The following is a 17,851-nucleotide window of genomic DNA, read 5'->3' as shown; positions in this document are numbered from 1 at the left end:
CCTATGGGTCGGGGTAGAGGTATTTTTAAAGGGTAGAGGCTTAAGCCTAAATTTAAAATTAGAGTCTATTTTAGACTTCCTAATTAGAAATAAAAAATTATTTTTCCTTAAGTCTTAGTACTAGAATATTAAATTAAAATATTTATAATATTTAGTTATCTATATTTACTATATTATTTTACTACTTATAATATTTATTTTACTTCTTTTATTTACCAAGTAGATATAAATAAGTACCTAATAAAACTAAGTAATATAGTTAGTACTATAAATACTCTAAAATATAAATAAAAATACTCTATATTTAATACTTTAATAGACTAAATACTAAATTTAAATCTATATATTAGCTTCCTCTTATAGAGTTTTATTTTCGTTTTTACTTTATATTATTAGTTTTTATTATTTATTATACCTTCTTTTTACTTATATTTTTCTATTCTAGAAGTCTTATAGCTTTATTCTACTATCTTTTTATATATTTAGTTATATATATAGCTATAAGCTAAAGGGGTATATTAGAATATAGCTTAGTTAGTCTATATCTATACTTATAGTAATAAAAACTCTTTATATAGCTATACCTTAATAGATTTAATTCGATTACCTTTCGCACCCATATATTCGTTCTTATTATTGATTTAACCAATCATCTTCGCTGCTGCTGCTTCCGTTTTGACAGCTTCTTAGGCGACGACAAAGAGACAAAAGGGCGAAACGACGACGGCGAGAAAGGCAGAGTGCAAAGGTCGGAGGACGAGGTTGAAGGGCAGGGCGCAGTGCCAGTCTCAGGGCAAGGCTGCTTACGGAGATTCAGGGTTCTTTTTAGCAGGGTGCGAAGCATATATAGCGTCACAGCATGGATCTGGTAACATCACCGCCCACGCAGGCCCCAACGGTGGCCTCCACTGCTCCCTATGGCCGAAGCACCACCACCACCACCACCACCACCAGTGCGATCACCGCCTTCCCTGGCTCGGACAACTATCCAGTCTTCCCTAATGGCAAATACCTGTCCAAATTCTATCTCGTCTCGGGCCAGTACTCCGGCCTAACCGACCTAGATTACCACCTCTACAATGTCTGCTATCTGCCCTACCGCCCCTTCGATGTCGGGACATCGTTTGGCATCGACAAGAGACGGGTGTCCCATACAGACTCCAATGCACCGCGCCCAACGTATTTGATTAACGACCCGCCATGCAAGCGGCAAGCGGCAATCAATGCCAACTGCCACTTCAAAAATACCAACGGCACACGTTCTCAGGCTTGGAGCCCTATACCAACGATTTTGACGTACAACAGCAATGTTACTGCGAGAAGTATCCCTTTTTTGACTCTGCTCTTGGATGTATGAAGTGTTTTGAGACACATGGTGGAATTGAGGGTACGTGAATTGCTCGCTCTCCGCGTTTGCTTCCCCTATCTACAGATAGAGCTCCAGCTAATTGGTCAAAAGGTTACCATTGGTTCCCCAAGAGCTATGTAGATGCTGCGTCGAAAGCATACTGTGGGCAGGTCCCAGCACCAGCTGAGTTCTTTGACTTTATAAAGGCGTGGGCGAAGACGGACCCCGCTGCAACTCTGCAAAGCACCACTGCATCAACTATCCTTGGTACGCAAACTGATGCCAGTCTGTACTACACATACGCTGCTGCTTCTACTACCAGTCCAAGCAGTGCTGTTCCAGCTAAGCCTCCGGGCCTAAGAAAGATACTGCTTGCTGCCCTAGCTGTAGGAGTTGCGCTTTACCGATGACCTCGACCTTCGATACTAACGCAGGCTGTTTTGCTTCAATAACCGGCGGCTACTATACATGCAATTTTTCCTAATAAACATGTCTAAAGAATACCCCGAGCTATTAGTGATCTACGATAAAAGGTTTTCAAATGCTGGTAGAAAAGATCTTCGCTAGAATAGATGTAATGTATACATACACTGTGCAATTTATCTAGCCTTTCAAATGGAACCCAAACGCCATAAAGTGTAGAAACATATACACCGTATGCAACATCAAGAAGGCCACTGGCCTAGTAGAGAGCCTGAAATAGTAGAGAAACAGCATAAAAAGTGCTAAGAAATGGTAACATCAGCTCCGCTTATAACAAACTGATTAGTCACACTCCGCCCTGGATCAACTCTTGGCCTTGCTTCTGTGTTTCGCGCTTTCGGCACTCTCAGACAATTCCTCAGTCTTTACATCCTCCATATTTGCACCATTAACAGCTAGCCGATCAGCAGCTTCGTTGCCAGCATCTTTGTTATGCCCCTTTACCCATTCAAATAACGTCTTGACCTTCAGCGATTTGCGTTCTTCGATCTTAGACAGGATAGCTTGAATGAGATCTTTGTTCTCGACTGGTTTCTGAGTCGAGGTTACCCAGTTATTCCGTTGCCAATTTATGCACCATACAGTGACGCAGTCGATCGAGTACTTGCTATCCGTAAAGATTGTGACATCGCGGTGCTTGGGCGCTATGTCAAGTGCTCGGGAGATGGCTGTTAATTCAGCCCGTTGATTGGTCTGACGGCTTCCTGCAAGGGGTTCCGAAACATTTCTGCTAGATGAGAGAGAAGAGAACAGACTGTGTCAGCAAAGCAGATATTAAATAAGAAAAAGTTAGGGAATGGCCTTGAAAATTCGTTTGTTACTACGTACCTTTCGTCATCTGGTCCAAAGTAAACGCCTACACCAGCCCTTGCTCGAGACGTTCCATTCCTTAAAGCGCTTCCATCAGTGTAAATCTTCAGCATGCCCGGCGGCCCGGAAGGCTTAGGCTGGATCTTCCTCTCCTGCTTTTGTTCAGGGGTTTTATACACTATCTTTCCAGTCGTAGGATCCAGTAGAATGTTAGGGTCAAACCCGTCCTCCGCACCAGGCGGAAGTGGTCCTGTTCCTGCAGCATATTCGTCGCCAGCATCGTCCTTTGGGTTGCTTTCCATCAATCCTGGTGCCCCCGGTAATGAATCCTTATTAGACGGTGTCTGGCCATTCCGTACAAACGCCTCGGCTGCTTCTCGAGTAGAAAACTTTCGATATCGAGGTCCTCGGAACCCTCTCACTTGGTCTTGCGCCTTCGCCCAGTCCGTGTATACGCCGGGTACTCTGCCCTTCTGGATGCCGTAAAACTTCGTACATGCGGAAGTTGAACCATCCTGGGGGGATGGAGCTCTGTTGCCTGTGAGAAAAGCATCTGCTTCTTCCCGTGATGGAAAGGATTGGACTAGGCCGGCGCATATCATTAGCACACCTTTCACCCATCTTTCCAACGTAGGCAGGACAATCAAATAAAATAAAGTAACATAAAATAAAAAAAGAATAAAAAAAAAGAACGAAAGCCACTGGAATTTCACGTACAGACTGCTCCTTTGAACCCCGTAACTTGAGCCAAACACTCATTCCAATGGTTGTATATTCCAGGCTGAAACCCGATCTTAACTGCGTAGAACTTTGGCTCCCCATTGCGTTTCCGCTTGGTGCCAGCAGCTACATTTTCACTGACTGACGACATATCTGGCTCGAACTGGTTGATAGGCAGCGTAAGGAAAGGTTTTGCGAGTTCTGAGATTGCGTCTATGGATCTTTTTATTCTCGGAGATGCTCTGGATGGCAGTCGAAGGGCTAGAGAAATGCGACAAATCGAGTTCATCAGGGTGCGGTTCGTCTGGTAGAGAGGTGTTTCTTGCGTTCTCTGGTCGTCTCGAGACGAGTTAGAGAACGTCCTGCTGCTGGTTTTATCCTTGCTATCGATGTGAGGAGGATTTCAAGGTACCCCGCTCCATGCAGACAAGAACGAGGCGTGTAGGTGGTTCGACGGCAGCGTTGAAGGGAAGTTCCATAGAACAAGCCGGTAGCCGGGGTCAAGGTAGATAACGCTGCCTCAAGGCCGCAAGTGAGCGACCTTCTGATGCTTTGTTGAAGCACAAAGCTGGCGTTGGAGCAGTTAAGGCGGAAGTCCGGAGTCGATGGTTGCTTTTAGTAGCAGCAGGCAGTGGTGGTTTAACTAACTAGCCGGCGTGCTTGGGCGGGAACGTCAGCCGCAGGGCTAAACTCTTTAACTAAACGCTTAGCCAGGGACCTGGTTTTAGCTATAGCTCCCAAGCTCAACATCCAGGGCCGGTTGCATGGTTAGGCATGTCTACTAGAGGATGTTCTTACTTCTACGGGGTACGATAGAGCAAGACTGCAGTCAGAAGCTCATATGATAGGTGATATTTGGAGCCTAAAGACTGTTTCATCATAGGTTCAAAATGGGTGATCTCGACAGTTAACTAGCAGAGTGCCAATCAATCCCGGAATGAAAAAGCTATAAAAATGTCTCGCTCAAAGCTGCTGCTCACAAGTATCCAAAAAATTTGTTGTCACTTAAATCTTCAGTAAGCCTGGTTACTGAGGTGAATGCTGTAGCTACCAGAGATTATATCTTTGCTTTGATATGGGATCCCAAGATGTCGAGGCCAGCACCACCGTCGTATAGTTGCTGCTCAACAGCTCGAGCATTGATCTAGACAATTGTCAGATATCCATACGATGGCAAAGGTGGAATAGTGAACAGTCCAACTTACATGCTGCATACCGAGATCTTCCACTTTATCAACTCCCAACAACCGCATTGCTGTCATTGTTTCCGCACAGAGAACTGCCAGTTATGTCAATATATCATATCGTAGCACAATAGAAGCAAAAGGCAATCATACTTTCAAGCATTCGTTCAACACCTTCGGGGCCACCAGCTGCAAGACTGAAGAGTGCATTCCTACCAACACCAACCCCCTTGGCACCCAGACACAGTGCTTTAACCACATCTGTGCCTCTCTTAATCCCACCATCAATCCAAACCTCGATTCGATTAAAAACTTCAGGACAGTATTTGCGGATCTCCATCAAGGTATGGATGGAAGGAGGAGCAGTGTCCATCGCTCTTCCACCGTGGTTCGAGAGAATGATACCTTTTATCTGAGGGGTATGCAGAGAAGCAATGTAAGCGTCTTCATGGGTCTGGATACCCTTCAGTACAATGGGAAGGTCGGTATGTTTCAACAGCCAGGGTAAGGTATCCTTCCATGTTAAAGATGGGTCTGTGCCAGCAAATAACTGTTGTCCTAGACCACTGCCACCAGCAATCTCGTGTCCCCCCGATGATTTGACTATGTCTGCGACGGCAGGAGTATCTGCGATAACCTTTGTGCGTTCATCAAGCTCTCTCTTCCCCGGTACGGGTGCGTCGAGGGTGAGGCAAATAAATTTGATGGCTTTGAGCTTGTTTATGCGTGCCAGCATAGCTTCACTCTTCTTTCGCTCAATTTGCACATATAACTGCCATCCGAACACTTGATCTGGGGGAGCCCCTTTGACAATCTCTTCTGGAGTCATGGAGGCATTGTTGGAGATAATTTGCATAGCACCGAATTTGGCACATGCGGCAGCAATACCAGCTTCGCCTGAGGGGTGCGCAAGCCGTGCCATTGCAGTAGGGGAAGCAATAATGGGGGTATTGAGCTTGTAACCCAACATATTAGTGGCCAGACTGCAGTTTTTGCAATCCACAAAGACTCTTGGGCGAAGTAATATAGATCTGTAGATACTGTTGTTCAATGATTTGGAGATCAGATCATCCGCTCCAGAAAAGTAATATGCCCAAGCCTTGTGGGTTAGCTGCTTTGAAGCAGCCGCCTCAAAGTCATCCATGTTCAAGAGAGTCGATAACGGAGGAGGCCCTTCGGTGGTCTTTTCTGCTTTGGCTGGCTTTGGGGCAAGTTTTTCCAGAGACTTCTCATCTACTCTGCCTACCAGGGCCTCTGGAGGGAGACTATCCTCCAGAGTACCGGTAGGATGAATTGGATCGTATTCTTCGGTTGCATCCCTCCCAGCCAGTTGCAGGATGATATTCGCGCCTCCCGGATGATTGGGGAGGAAATTCGTAACCTAGATAAGCGAATATGAGCAAGACAAGGCACGTTAACGTCATGAGGACTGGAATATTTGGCTTCGGCTCCAACCAGCTGCTCTCATCAGACAGTCAATTCCGGCACAATTGCTCCGTAGTGCCTCTGATAATCAAGCAATGCTCATTCGTAAATTCGCTTCTCAACCAGCCCAGCGCTTTGATCGCCCCGGAATCACGCAGGGCAGACAAGGGACGATGAAGCGAAAAAGGAAAGATAAACGGTCTAGATGTAACTAGCTATGGGGAGTACTCACATCGTACACCTTCCCGTAGAGAACCACCCAGCAGCTATCCGTCTTGTTGTGCTTGGCGACTGCAGGAAGAGCAATGAAAAAGCAAAGCCAATCAGTCAGTCAAATTGATTTCAATCCGCGTCTATCTGAGCCAATGATGGAAGTGTTGCAAGTGATAATAAATTTTTTAAGAAAAATAATAGAATGGTGGGATGAAAAGAGGAGACCCTGTTACCTTCTTCTGCATCAATCATCCTCGAGGATGCCATGGTTCCACTGGATTTCGGATCGGCCTTGCAGGAGGGACGACGTTGAATATCAGTCTGCAAGGGATAGTTAGCAGATGGTGCAGCTAACTAGTTAGATGTTGGTACCTCCGAAGTTCCTTTTTGAACCCCCTTGCTTAACCCTGGGGAATATAACTATATAATCGGACCGGATGGCAAACTGTCCAGTAGCTAGTGACTCGTAGCAGGATCCTGACAAACAGGCGAGAGGCGAGACGACGATGAATGAATATAAAGGAGGCCCTGCAGCGAGAGGGAAAACAGGGCCACCGGCCAACACCCCGGCACCAGTTCGGTTGCTTCCTCAAACCCGCAAATCAGCCGGCTCTACGTATCCACTGCCTGCGATTCCCGCCCTATGGGACGAATGTTGATGACCTTTTCTCTCCACATTGCCAATGATCCGGGGCGAGGTAGCTCCCCAGCCAGAGATAAACGGCCGTAGCTCGGTAAAGCATCCAACTTCATGTCTCGCGGGTGGATTGCTTCCTCGAGAAGGTCTGTTGCTTTCTCTGTTTACATCCTACACTGGATCTATTATCATTCTGACGACATAATTCATGCGGGCTGCTCGAAGTAGTTATACCATGTCGAGGGGTCTATGTCACTCCACTGAATAAAAGCGACTTTTTGGTGGCTGGACCTTCTCACGCGACTCGGCCGAGGGCTTAGGGCGCGGCTAAATGGAGACAGCAAGGTGCAACCAAGAGGGATCGTGATATCATGATGCCGTGTGTTGAAGAAGGACATGTTGATTATGGTTGCAGAGGCTGTTCTCTGTTGTTGTTGTTGTTGTTGTTGTTGTTGTAGTTGTAGTTGTTGTTTCTGACAGCTACGTGTTGCCTATCTAGCCAGCTAGTGGTTGCTGTAGTAGAATTGGACTTCTACTACGACAACCACACAGCCAGCACAAAAGACTTACCCTCCATCACTGCACATAAGAAAGGAGTCCTTTCTTTACCCTGCAGCCCTCTTATCCATCTGCAGGTCTTTGATTAATCTCTACTACCGGTATGCCCGGAATCTCTCGAGGGGCCTTCACTAAGTGACTGCGCGTTTTGATATACCATCAACAATGACACAAACACAACACACTACTTCGACCAAATCCAGAAAAGCGAAAGCCATGGGACTGCTTACGATCCCGGTAGAGGTACTGGACGAGATCACCGGCTATTTAAGCTACTCGTCCCGGTTCGCTCTCTCTCTCACCTGTCGAGCACTTCATACCTGGATCGACAACCCATACTGTACTTCGAAAAAGCGTGACAAACTTCTTTCTGAACGGCTATCACAGTCCCGATGCCCTGTGATCAAGCCCAAGGACCTGTTTGAAATTGAGATGTGGCCAGCATACTTGAAACAAGACAATGTCCAGATGGCTCACGGCTACTTCGCCTGTGGGGAGTGTGTCAGACTCCGACGCGCACGACACTTTACAAACGCCATGATGAAAGGGAAGAGAGGCAAGATTGGATCAGGCACCATTGAGCAACGGTCGAAACGAATTTGTATCCAGTGTTGTTTACGACTTGGCCGGTTTTCCCCTGGAACGACCTTCTACTTTGGAGGAGCTGAAGTCCATGGACTTGGCATCATTTGCGCGAGATGCCGCAGATACGAAGGATATGAGGATTATCATTGGAACAGATCTGACACTTGCGGTGCATGCTTGTCCATGTATGGAATGCCAGCCAGGCACTACTCGTTGTACGAAAAGAGTGTAGAGGACTATCTTGCTGAAGCTCGGTATTATCAACAACTTGCCGCCTCTTATGCTAAGACTCCATTTTAGTCTTCCTTCCCGGCTTGTCTGTCTAGTATCATGTATCCTGGGGCTTTTCCTGCCCAGCAGTGACTTACTCTTTCTCCGAGACTGATAGCTAGGTAGCCTTAAATAATATATTAATTGATATCTCTGTCTCTGCCTCCATCTCCATCTCCATCTCCATCTTCGCCTTTCTGTATCTATATAGACACGTGACCCATCTGGTGATCGACCAAAAAACCGCCAGCAGCCAAAGAAGACGCGAAGAAGAAGCAAAGAAGCAAAGAAGCAAAGAAGAAAAGAAACGCAGGAGAGGAGACAAAGAGAAGACAAAAGACGACGGCTGGGGATGCGAGTCTAAGGGCGACCGAGTCCCTCCTGCTCTCCCATCTTCGCGTGTCCTACCCTGACCAGCCGAAACTTCCCCCTTTTCTGAGCTATCGACTTAGTGACCGGCCAGGCATCATGTTCGAGGTAAGCCGAACAAAAAACTCCCCGGACTTTCGCAAAGACCCAGGGCCGTCATGGCTTCCAGGGCCTGCTGGGCAGGAGAGAAAGAGGACGTCAAAGACGTGCGAGCAGACGGCTGACTGACATGTCTCCCTCCAGCGTCGAGCAGCAGACCGCTACCGCCTGCACCGCCATCGCGCGCGGTCCGTCGTCCTCACGCCGGAGGAGATGGTCGAGGTGCGCGCCGCCCAGCGGACGTTCGAAGGAGCCTACATCCGCACCTCGATCTCGCAGTTCTCCTTTGCCCTGATCATTCTCAAGATCTTCACGGCCGAGTTCTACAGCATCGGAGCGCTGTTTGCGGTCTACGGGGCCGGCGTGATGACCATCGGCCTGTTCAGGAGGCAGCAGGGCAACAGGCAGTTCTTCTCCGAGGTCGACGAGGACGGCGTCCAGCGACGGAAGTTCAGGACAAGCGGGAACGTCGTCGTCGTGCTGACCGCGCTGAGCATCGCGGCGTATGTGTGTTTGCTTGCCTTGACGCTGAACCTGGACGTGTAACTCGCTGTGACCGCTACTCTTCTGACGCGGCGATCGAACCGATCGATCTGCGGCTTCACCATCTTACATACGATATCGACTACTTTTTTATTTTCGGGATTATCATCTACACTCTCACCTTCTTTTTACCGCGGAGTGGGACGGGTCTTCCGTGCGTATTATTTGGTACAGGTCCGGGGGGTTGGACGGCACGGCGTTGTTGGAGCGGATATGTAGCTGCACATGGGCTGCGGAGGATGAGGATGCACAGGGGAGAGAGAGAGAGAGAGTCATCATTCTTCACCCAGGCCAAGGACTCCGAGTCAGGCGGACTGGATGTCCTACCCCTCAGGCTGTGTGGTAGGGCGGAACCGCCTGGCGATCTTCCCGGCTTCCCGGCTTCGTTCGAGTAGCTACCTGTTGCGCTCGCCTCATACTCCAGGAAGTATGTCTGGACAGTCGAAAGGCGCGAACGTTGGAAAGGCAGGCCAGCATCGAACAACCCAGCAAGGCGCTGCAACCCCTGCCTTTGCCCCAGGCCGCCCGATGGACGACGCTGAGCTGTTGGCTGCTGTTGGCTGCCTTTGCACAGGCTGCGCAAGAAACGCCCTCTGTCTATCGGACAGAAACACGTCCCTTGCCTGCCTGCGGGCTGCCTGCCAACGTGGTCCAACTCGCTGCGGTGCCTGGTCCCGAGCCTAGGGCGATTGATCTAGATGTCCGTATCTATATAACTGAGCAACCTCTTATAAAGAAACATCTTCACATAAAAATACATAGTCATAACTACATCGCTCCTCCAGCCCTTTTTATGCTCCCTCGAACGGCTGAGACGACGCCACTGACTCGCCGTCTGCCTGCCTCCCTGCTGACTGTTGCTGTGTTTTTAAGTCTGAAGCAGTCAACTACGGTTTCGTATAAAGTATCTCCTTGCGCCGCTGCTTCGATCTATCTTCTCCTTCTCTCCTCCGCCCTTGTACCGCTTCGACACTGCTTCGTCACAGCGCAGCATCCGCAGCATCCAGCGACTCCCATCCCATCCCATCCCATCCCAAGGGCCTCCTCAGTCCGTCCTCAGCTGCATCCGTCCGCATTCTCTCTCTTGTGTCTTTTTCCTCCTGTCCGGTGAGGTCATCGGTGGACCTAGCCTGCTGCTAGAGCTGCACGTCGCAGCCAGTGACATCCCGTCCACCAGCGCCATCAAGCCGCGATTAGTAAAAGAAAAGAGATACTTACATAGCTACCGACGGGGGAGAGGAGAGTGACATCAACAGCGAAGGGCAGAGCAAGGGAAAAAAAGAGGTCCCGGCAAGGCAGCTTTCAGCTTCATGGCCGCTGGACAGCAGACGCCATGCCAGCACCAGCACTCGCATCTCGCTAGAGCCGTCGTGGTGAGAAACTCCAGCTTCAGCCCGTCGCCGCCGCCAGCATCAGTCTCAGCATCCTCAGCCAGGCCGAAGAAGAACGGCTTTCCCAGCAGCAGTAGATCTGCCTCTTCCCTCTCGTCGGCGTCGTCGTCGTCGCCTCTCGCGTCTAATGGTGACGGCACTGCTGCTGCTGCCGCCGCCGCCGTCTCCTCCTCCTCCTCCAGCATGACAGACATCCAGCACCACCAGCATCCTCCTCCCGCCGGCACTCCCAGCCCTCCTTCAGCGGCTTCGCCAGGAGTCCACCAGCATCACTATGGCTCGACGCTGGCACCGCCTGCAAAAACGGTCGTGGGCAGGGCCCTGGGCATAGATCGCTTCTCAGAGCCCCAGCAACGCCGGACCAGCGGCGACGCTGCTGCTCCTGGTGGCCTGGCTGCACCAGGCTGTGGCCTCTCCATGGCCGATACTCCACTCCCCAGCGCCCCAGCATCGCCGCAGATGTGAGTTCTAAGCTTATGTTTTCTTGTTCAAGCTCTTACCCTGCGTACTACTACTACTACTACCGAATACTACTGCTATGAGCTAGTTAAGTGTCTAACGCCCGGGGAAGTAGGACACCTCGATCTCATGGCTCCGGAGCTTCAACCCCAGGCAAACACCGCGCCACCACTCTTGATATCCCCGGGCTGACCAAGTCCAAGGTCTCACCAGATGGCCGCATCGCACAGCGTGACATTGGATCGAAACTTGTGATTGTCATGGTCGGCCTTCCCGCCAGAGGCAAAAGCTACATCACCAAGAAGCTTTGCCGCTACCTCAACTGGCTGCAGCACGACACGAAGATCTTCAATGTAGGAGAACGCCGTCGAGTCGTGGCCAGCTCTACCCCGCAGGCCGAACCAAAGAAGATTGGCCCCGTTGTCGATGAAAAGCTGAGAAAATCCGTGCGAGAGCTCAGCATTGGCGAGCTCCCTCCAGAGGAACAGGCGGAGCTCGATGCTGCGGAGAGGGAGATAAAGAAGTCTCAAAATGGTGTACCGTCGGGAGAAATACCGCCTCTTGATATGCCTCCAAGCTCCGTTCCGTCTGCTCAAATATTTGTCAATGGTGAGCTTCAGGATGAACCGTCACCGCAGCCTGAGCCAGCTCCAGACACGCCGGCAGACGGTAGTGCTAACGGGGAGCCGGCCACAGCTGCCAAAGCTGAAGAGGGAATGGACCAGTCTGCCCAGTTTTTCGACCCAGATAACCAACGTGCAGTCCAGTTGAGAGAACAGGTTGCCCTAGCTACCCTTGACGAACTACTGGATTATATCCTTGAACAAGAAGGAAGCGCCGGCATCCTAGACGCAACCAACAGCACCCTGGAACGACGGAAATCTGTCATGGCACGTATTCGTGAACGAGCCGGACCAGAACTAAACGTCCTCTTCCTGGAAAGTTGTTGTTATGACGCTATGCTACTAGAATCAAACATGCGTCTCAAACTCTCAGGACCTGACTACAAGGACATGGAGCCAATTGTTGCTCTGGAAGACTTCAAAAAGCGTATCAAACTATATGAACGCAGCTATGTGCCTCTAGGAGAGTATGAGGAACAACATAACATGCCATACGTCCAGACAATCGATGTCTGCCGCAAGGTCGTTGCTCATCAAGCCACCGGCTTCATGGCCTCCCAGGTTGTCTCCTACTTACTGAACTTCAACCTATCGCCTCGCCAAATCTGGATATCCCGTCATGGCGAGAGTCTGGACGACGTCAGTGGAAGAATAGGCGGAAATGCACCGCTCAGTGAAAATGGGACTCAGTATGCCAAAGCCCTTGCTAAATTCATTGACCACCAACGCGCACGCTGGGAAGAATACCAAAAGATAAAGGCCCTATCAACCCATTTCCCACCCCGGCCAGGCGACAGTACTCCCCCAAACCCTCAGTATGCAGCTCAAATCATGGAAGGCGGACGAAACTTCTGCGTCTGGACCTCAATGCTTACCCGCTGCATCCAGACAGCGCAATTCTTCGACGAAGAAGAATACGATATCAAGGAGATGAGAATGCTCAACGAGCTTAATGCGGGGGTCATGGAAGGATTGACCTATGATGAGATCCGAGAACGCTTCCCATCCGATTTCGAAACCCGGAGGAAAGAGAAATTGCATTACAGGTTCCCTGGCCCCGGTGGTGAAGGGTACCTCGATGTCGTCAACCGGTTACGTGCCGTTATCGTTGAAGTCGAGCGAATGACGGACCATGTCCTCCTTGTTGGGCCTAGATCCGTTGCCAGGACACTGCTAGCTTATTTCCTCGGCCTGAAGAGAGAGGATCTCACTGATCTTGCAGTGCCTCTGGGTATGATCTACTCTCTGGAGCCGGTAAGCATTATCTCTCTAATCACATAGTTTCCGCTCCCGAATGGAACTAACCATCTATGTATAGAAACCATATGGCGTTGAATATAAAGTCTACCAATACGATCCCGAAGCCTGCTGGTTCGATGAGCTCCCGAATTACAAAATTGGCCAGAAGTCTTACTACTAATTACGCCTATCTCGATATCCTTTACTCATGCGGCATACACACTTGGATAAGCCCGGTAGTACGCAAATTCTTACGCATGTTACTCATCCTTGCACGATTATGCTTCCTTCCTCCTTATGCATTGTTCTTCTCAACTCACTTTTATCCTCTCCCTCTATCTCTTATCTTTCAGTCTGAGTCCAACCTTTTTTCATCTGCGGTGTATGGGGTTTTTGTTACTATTTCATATTTCCACGGATGGAATACGGCGCATAAACCTTCTCGGTTCGAATTTGAGTCACATCATGGCGCTATGGGTTTATTCTAACATGTCTTTTGCTTTTCCCTTCCATGTTGTTCGAAGCCCTGTTGTGTTGTGTCATATTTCCCATCCTGTTTGTTTCTAGTTTATTGCTGTACTGTATTTTCCATTTCCCTCTGCGTGGATGCGTGTTATTGATGTTATGATGTCTAATGATCGAATATTCATCCCCTCTCTATCACGTACATATCCTAATATATATGTCGTTCCTCTCAAGGAGCTAAACGTCCAAAGCAATATACAGACAGCTTAGGAAAGAATATTCTCATTCATGTACACATATCTCAGGCGAATTTACATACAAGTGCCCACGAAACATCCAAAAGAAGGAGCAGGTAGTCCGAAACAAGACAGAAATAAAAATAAGACCAATCAATCATACCGACGGGCAGCTCATATATAGCGAGATAAACATCATTTAGTGTATGGTATTATGTCGCTCAGTTTCTACGCAACAGCAGTAAAACGAAAAAAAAAAAAAAAAAAACCAAAAACGTAAGGCATAAATAGTCCTTAAATCGACAATGAGATAAATCGAAAAAATGGGAAAGTGCTCACGAGATGTAGAGATTAGACGTTTGGCTGGGCCTGGAATTGAGGCCGAGCTGTCATAAATGGAGCAGCTTCGGCGATGTTTCCGGTTGGTGACGGTGCGTTCGGAGCAGGGTCTGCCCAGACAATAGAAGCATACTATTATGATACGAACGGGAGTTAGTGGACAGTTACACGAACCAAGGAAGATGCGTTGGGAGAGGTGATGTGTTCAGTGATGTGACACATCACTAATTTATCGAGCAAACATTTCATTTTGTAGTTTAAAATTGGGACAGAGGGGAATGGGTGAACGCATACCTTGAACCAGAAATTTAACACCAAAGCGACTGCAATACCCAGACAGACGACAAGAGGCCCAATGACATTATCAAAGTCCTTGCCACTGCGTTCTCGGATCAGTCGCGAACGAGACTCATACATCCACCATCCCCAGGCTCCAGTAAAGATGGAGAAACCAGTATAAACGAGCGCTAGATAGCGGGTGATAGTTTTGTCAGGTCCGGCGGCATTATACATTGTGAGTGATATACCAGCGAGGAGAATGCAAATATGCTGCCATTTGACGAAGGTACGTTGGTTGGCGAGCCAAACTTTAGCTTCTACACGGACGGGGCCGGTGTCCTTGAGCCAGTAGCTTGGCATAGAGACACCAGAGGGTAGCTGGGGTTGGGGAGAGCGATGGGCAAGGGCATAGCGGGACATGGAGAATGGGATGCGAAGCAACGAGGATGTCGGCCGGGATGACGGTTGAGGCTGGGCTCCGTTGGCCTGCTCGGTAGATGGAGGCAGACTAAGCTCGGGAATGGGAGCTCTGGGAGTTAACTCAGACTGGGACTGGGACTGAGATAGAGCCTCGGGACGAGGGGAGGTAGGCTGAACTACCCCCTGGATGCGAATTTGGGTCTTGGGAGTTGACTCTTCTGTCATCATGTGGCTGATAGGGGAGCCGACGAGGTGCTGGATGCTAGGAATCGTCTGGCGGCTACCAAGGAAGCTGCCAACAGCGAGCTCATCCTCTGCTTGCTTGGCAATCCGTTCTTGTTCTTGCTGGAAGGCAGTTTCTGGATCTTGTCTGATATCCGTGTCGAGATCGCTAAGCCAGAAGGGGAAGCTGTTGATGTGATCTTCGAACAGCTGCGCGACACCATGAACGAACTTGGAGAAGCGTGGCGCTTCCTTGACAAGATGGGATGACATGAGGTCGGAGAGCCAGGCCTCAACATTGCTTCCACGACGCTTACCACTAGTATTGCGGATCTTAATCTCTAGAAGCGCATGAGGGAAGCGCGAGATCTCACCGCGAGGAATTTCTGAGAAGGGGAATTCCATTCTTCGGCTATCGATATCTGGACGATGCCAGTCCTCGGGCTCACGGCATGGACGCTCGAAATCTAGAGTGTCCTCGCGGATAAGGGCTAGGTCCGTGTCGAGGGAGATACGGAGGCGATCGTCACCAGGGATCTGGAATGCGGTGTGGGTATAGTTTGCACGAACCATGGGCTCCAACCCATGGCTCTTGATAAACTCCTGGATCTCTTCAACATCTCGTTTGAGGTTATCAGCACGCTGAGGATCGCCATTGCCTTGAATCTCGATCTTGTGGATGATTTTCTCCATCTTATAGGATCCGTTGAGGAAGGCATTGATATGTTTCTTCTTGAGACGGATCCTGATCTCGCGGCTGCTGTCGCCATCGTTCATTATCTTCTTCTCCAGGTAGACCTCAACCTGGTCGCTGAGGTGGCCAGTCCAGCGCAGGCGAAGGGAACCGGCTGCGGGTTTGTTTGCTACCTTTTGGTTATACAGGTCGAACGAGCGGTTGTCAAAATAGAGCGAGGTGAGCGAGGGGTCCCGTTGGGCGACATCGAGCTCCTTTGAGGTATTCGGGTTATAGACAAGCACGGGCAGACGGCGCAGAATGTAGGTCTTGACCTCCAGCAGGTTGTCGGCGTGGACCCAGAACTTGTGGGAGGTATATGTCTCACGGCCGGTCTGGGTATCAACCGCGGGCCCATCCTTGGGCATTGGCTGTCCCTCCGTTCCCAGGATGGACCTGACGAACGAGAACATGGCCGACAAGCGGTACAGCAGCGGCGAGTAGTCCTCCGAGTTGAATGGGAGCTGCGACATGCGGACCTGCAGCAGCGGGCGGACCTTGTACTTGGCTCCACGCTTGCGGTCGTGCTTCTTGGCCGCTTTCAGGAAGCCGGTGAAGTTGATTCGGCTGAACTTCTCGAGCTCGCCCAGCTCCTCGGTGATGCGGTCGAGCTTGCTGAGAGTCTCCTGCGCGACGGCCTCGTTCTTCTTCACGTTCTCCAGCTTTGCCTCGCCCTGCTGTGCGGCCACTGGCTCCAACGCGGCCTCGCACTCGGCTGTCAGCTCCCGCAGTCTCTTGTGAGTCTCGACCTGAAACGAGTTGACCTTGTCGAGCTGGACGTTGATTAGCTCCTGCACGAAGTTCTCCTCATCCTCGTCGGTCCACGGCCTGCCCTCGCCCTCGTCGCCATCCTCAGATCCCTCATGCTCGCGGAGCAGCTTCTTGAGAGCTCGGTAGTCGATGTAGTGGTCCTTCCATGGCGGATAGACCGACGTCTGCAGGGTCTTGCCGAAGCGCATCCTGACAAAGCTGCAGCTCGCTTTCAGCAGCTGTACCTCTCGCAACAACAGAAACAGCAGAAACAACAGAAACAACAGCGTCCAATTGAGCTCTCACGCCGTCGATGGCTTCGTCTATGGCCTGGCTGCGAGACGGATCGTGATAAAAGCAGGGCAAAATAAACCAAGATCAACGCCGGCGGCGAGAAAAAGTCGAGAAAAGTCGAAATTTCGCCAGCTTCGGAGATGCGCCCGATTGGGACTAGCTCCCCCACGTGCAATGACGACACCTATGCCACGTGATATAATGATTATGTAAATCTTATATAATATCTATTTAGATCACATGACATGGTATATCTTGGCATCAAAGAAATAGGTAAACAAAAAGGCAGGAAAAGGGCATCAACAGTAACAGAGACAGAGACAGAGACAGAGAGACGGCGAAGAGACGGGCAAGGGAGACGACGAGAATGGCGGTACAGAAGTTGTATCCGCGGGCGACGGTGAAGCGGATCGTCAAGTCTCATACGCGCAAAGCCCTGACCAAGAATGCAGACATACTGGTAGGCACGGGAGGGAGAAGAACCCAACATCTATATCTGCGCTGCGCTTCCACTGACGATGCACAGATATTCCTAGACTACATGCTATTCATGCAAGAGTCCGCTCCCACTGAATCCCTGAGACCAGGCCCATACTCACTGTTGCAGGTTGATGCGCGAAGCCTCGATCCAGGGAAGAAAGCGCGGCGACAAGGGCATCACGGCCAGAACTGTGCGACGAGTTACTGAGGTGAGCAGCCCTTAAGGTTGATGGCCCTCCTCTGGCACAGATGGCCGTTTCTCATGAGAATTACACGTCTAGGGGGCGCTACGCAAGTTCAAGGGATAGGCGAAACATACTTGTCTTCCGTTGGTCGACATGATCAAACCATAGGCTCGAGACTAGATATATGGCGTTGTTATAATCGGTTCGGTCGGCGTTAAACTAGGTTAAAGGTATCGATGGCGTCCGTCTGAAGACGCCTGGGAGGGCTGAGATACCCCGGAGTCTGGAGTAAATTATGAATATATGATGGCTTCTTGCATTGCTTTCTGCCTGCGCTCGAGTTAGATGCTTCTTCGCACTTCCATCTTCTTCTACCATATAAACGGATGAACAACTGTAAACATCACTCGAATATCAACTGAAGAAAAGGAAAAAGATAGAATAAAAAGCAAACTCCACAGAAGATTAGCATTTTCTGGTCGTAAATTACCT

The 17,851-nt window shown here is 49.8% G+C and overlaps 7 protein-coding genes across 7 annotated transcripts; 4 read left to right on the top strand and 3 right to left on the bottom strand.

Annotated features, from left to right (window-relative positions):
• Positions 1-850: 850 nt before the first annotated feature.
• On the top strand, positions 851-1,758 carry TRV_01109 (uncharacterized protein; the record flags this gene model as incomplete). The annotated part of the gene is made up of 2 exons (XM_003024714.1): positions 851-1,351; positions 1,519-1,758. Coding segments are annotated over 2 exons (741 nt in total), but the record flags the coding sequence as incomplete, so codon positions are not given.
• A 376-nt stretch (positions 1,759-2,134) lies between these two features.
• Positions 2,135-3,650, bottom strand: TRV_01108 (uncharacterized protein; the record flags this gene model as incomplete). Its single annotated transcript, XM_003024713.1, has 3 exons — positions 2,135-2,585; positions 2,660-3,224; positions 3,359-3,650. The coding sequence occupies 3 exons, from the start codon at positions 3,648-3,650 to the stop codon at positions 2,135-2,137; spliced, it is 1,308 nt and encodes a 435-aa protein (XP_003024759.1).
• A 768-nt stretch (positions 3,651-4,418) lies between these two features.
• TRV_01107 (FMN dependent dehydrogenase, putative) lies at positions 4,419-6,450 on the bottom strand (the record flags this gene model as incomplete). The annotated part of the gene is made up of 6 exons (XM_003024712.1): positions 4,419-4,505; positions 4,567-4,640; positions 4,699-5,926; positions 5,959-6,003; positions 6,203-6,261; positions 6,417-6,450. The coding sequence occupies 6 exons, from the start codon at positions 6,448-6,450 to the stop codon at positions 4,419-4,421; spliced, it is 1,527 nt and encodes a 508-aa protein (XP_003024758.1).
• A 1,093-nt stretch (positions 6,451-7,543) lies between these two features.
• TRV_01106 (uncharacterized protein) lies at positions 7,544-8,646 on the top strand (the record flags this gene model as incomplete). The annotated part of the gene is made up of 3 exons (XM_003024711.1): positions 7,544-7,875; positions 7,988-8,178; positions 8,360-8,646. 3 exons carry the CDS (start codon positions 7,544-7,546, stop codon positions 8,644-8,646), a joined length of 810 nt encoding a protein of 269 aa, XP_003024757.1.
• Positions 8,647-8,914: 268 nt separating this feature from the next.
• On the top strand, positions 8,915-9,247 carry TRV_01105 (uncharacterized protein; the record flags this gene model as incomplete). The annotated part of the gene is made up of 1 exon (XM_003024710.1): positions 8,915-9,247. One exon carries the CDS (start codon positions 8,915-8,917, stop codon positions 9,245-9,247), a length of 333 nt encoding a protein of 110 aa, XP_003024756.1.
• A 1,307-nt stretch (positions 9,248-10,554) lies between these two features.
• On the top strand, positions 10,555-13,137 carry TRV_01104 (uncharacterized protein; the record flags this gene model as incomplete). The annotated part of the gene is made up of 3 exons (XM_003024709.1): positions 10,555-11,096; positions 11,210-12,971; positions 13,036-13,137. The coding sequence occupies 3 exons, from the start codon at positions 10,555-10,557 to the stop codon at positions 13,135-13,137; spliced, it is 2,406 nt and encodes an 801-aa protein (XP_003024755.1).
• Positions 13,138-14,008: 871 nt separating this feature from the next.
• On the bottom strand, positions 14,009-16,609 carry TRV_01103 (uncharacterized protein; the record flags this gene model as incomplete). The annotated part of the gene is made up of 2 exons (XM_003024708.1): positions 14,009-14,128; positions 14,291-16,609. The coding sequence occupies 2 exons, from the start codon at positions 16,607-16,609 to the stop codon at positions 14,009-14,011; spliced, it is 2,439 nt and encodes an 812-aa protein (XP_003024754.1).
• Between the last annotated feature and the right edge of the window lie 1,242 nt (positions 16,610-17,851).

The sequence above is a fragment of the Trichophyton verrucosum genome (genome assembly GCF_000151505.1).
Source record: "Trichophyton verrucosum HKI 0517 chromosome Unknown contig00097_1.f1.exp, whole genome shotgun sequence".
Classification (NCBI taxonomy): domain Eukaryota; kingdom Fungi; phylum Ascomycota; class Eurotiomycetes; order Onygenales; family Arthrodermataceae; genus Trichophyton; species Trichophyton verrucosum.
This window is presented reverse-complemented; position numbering and strand designations above follow the sequence as displayed.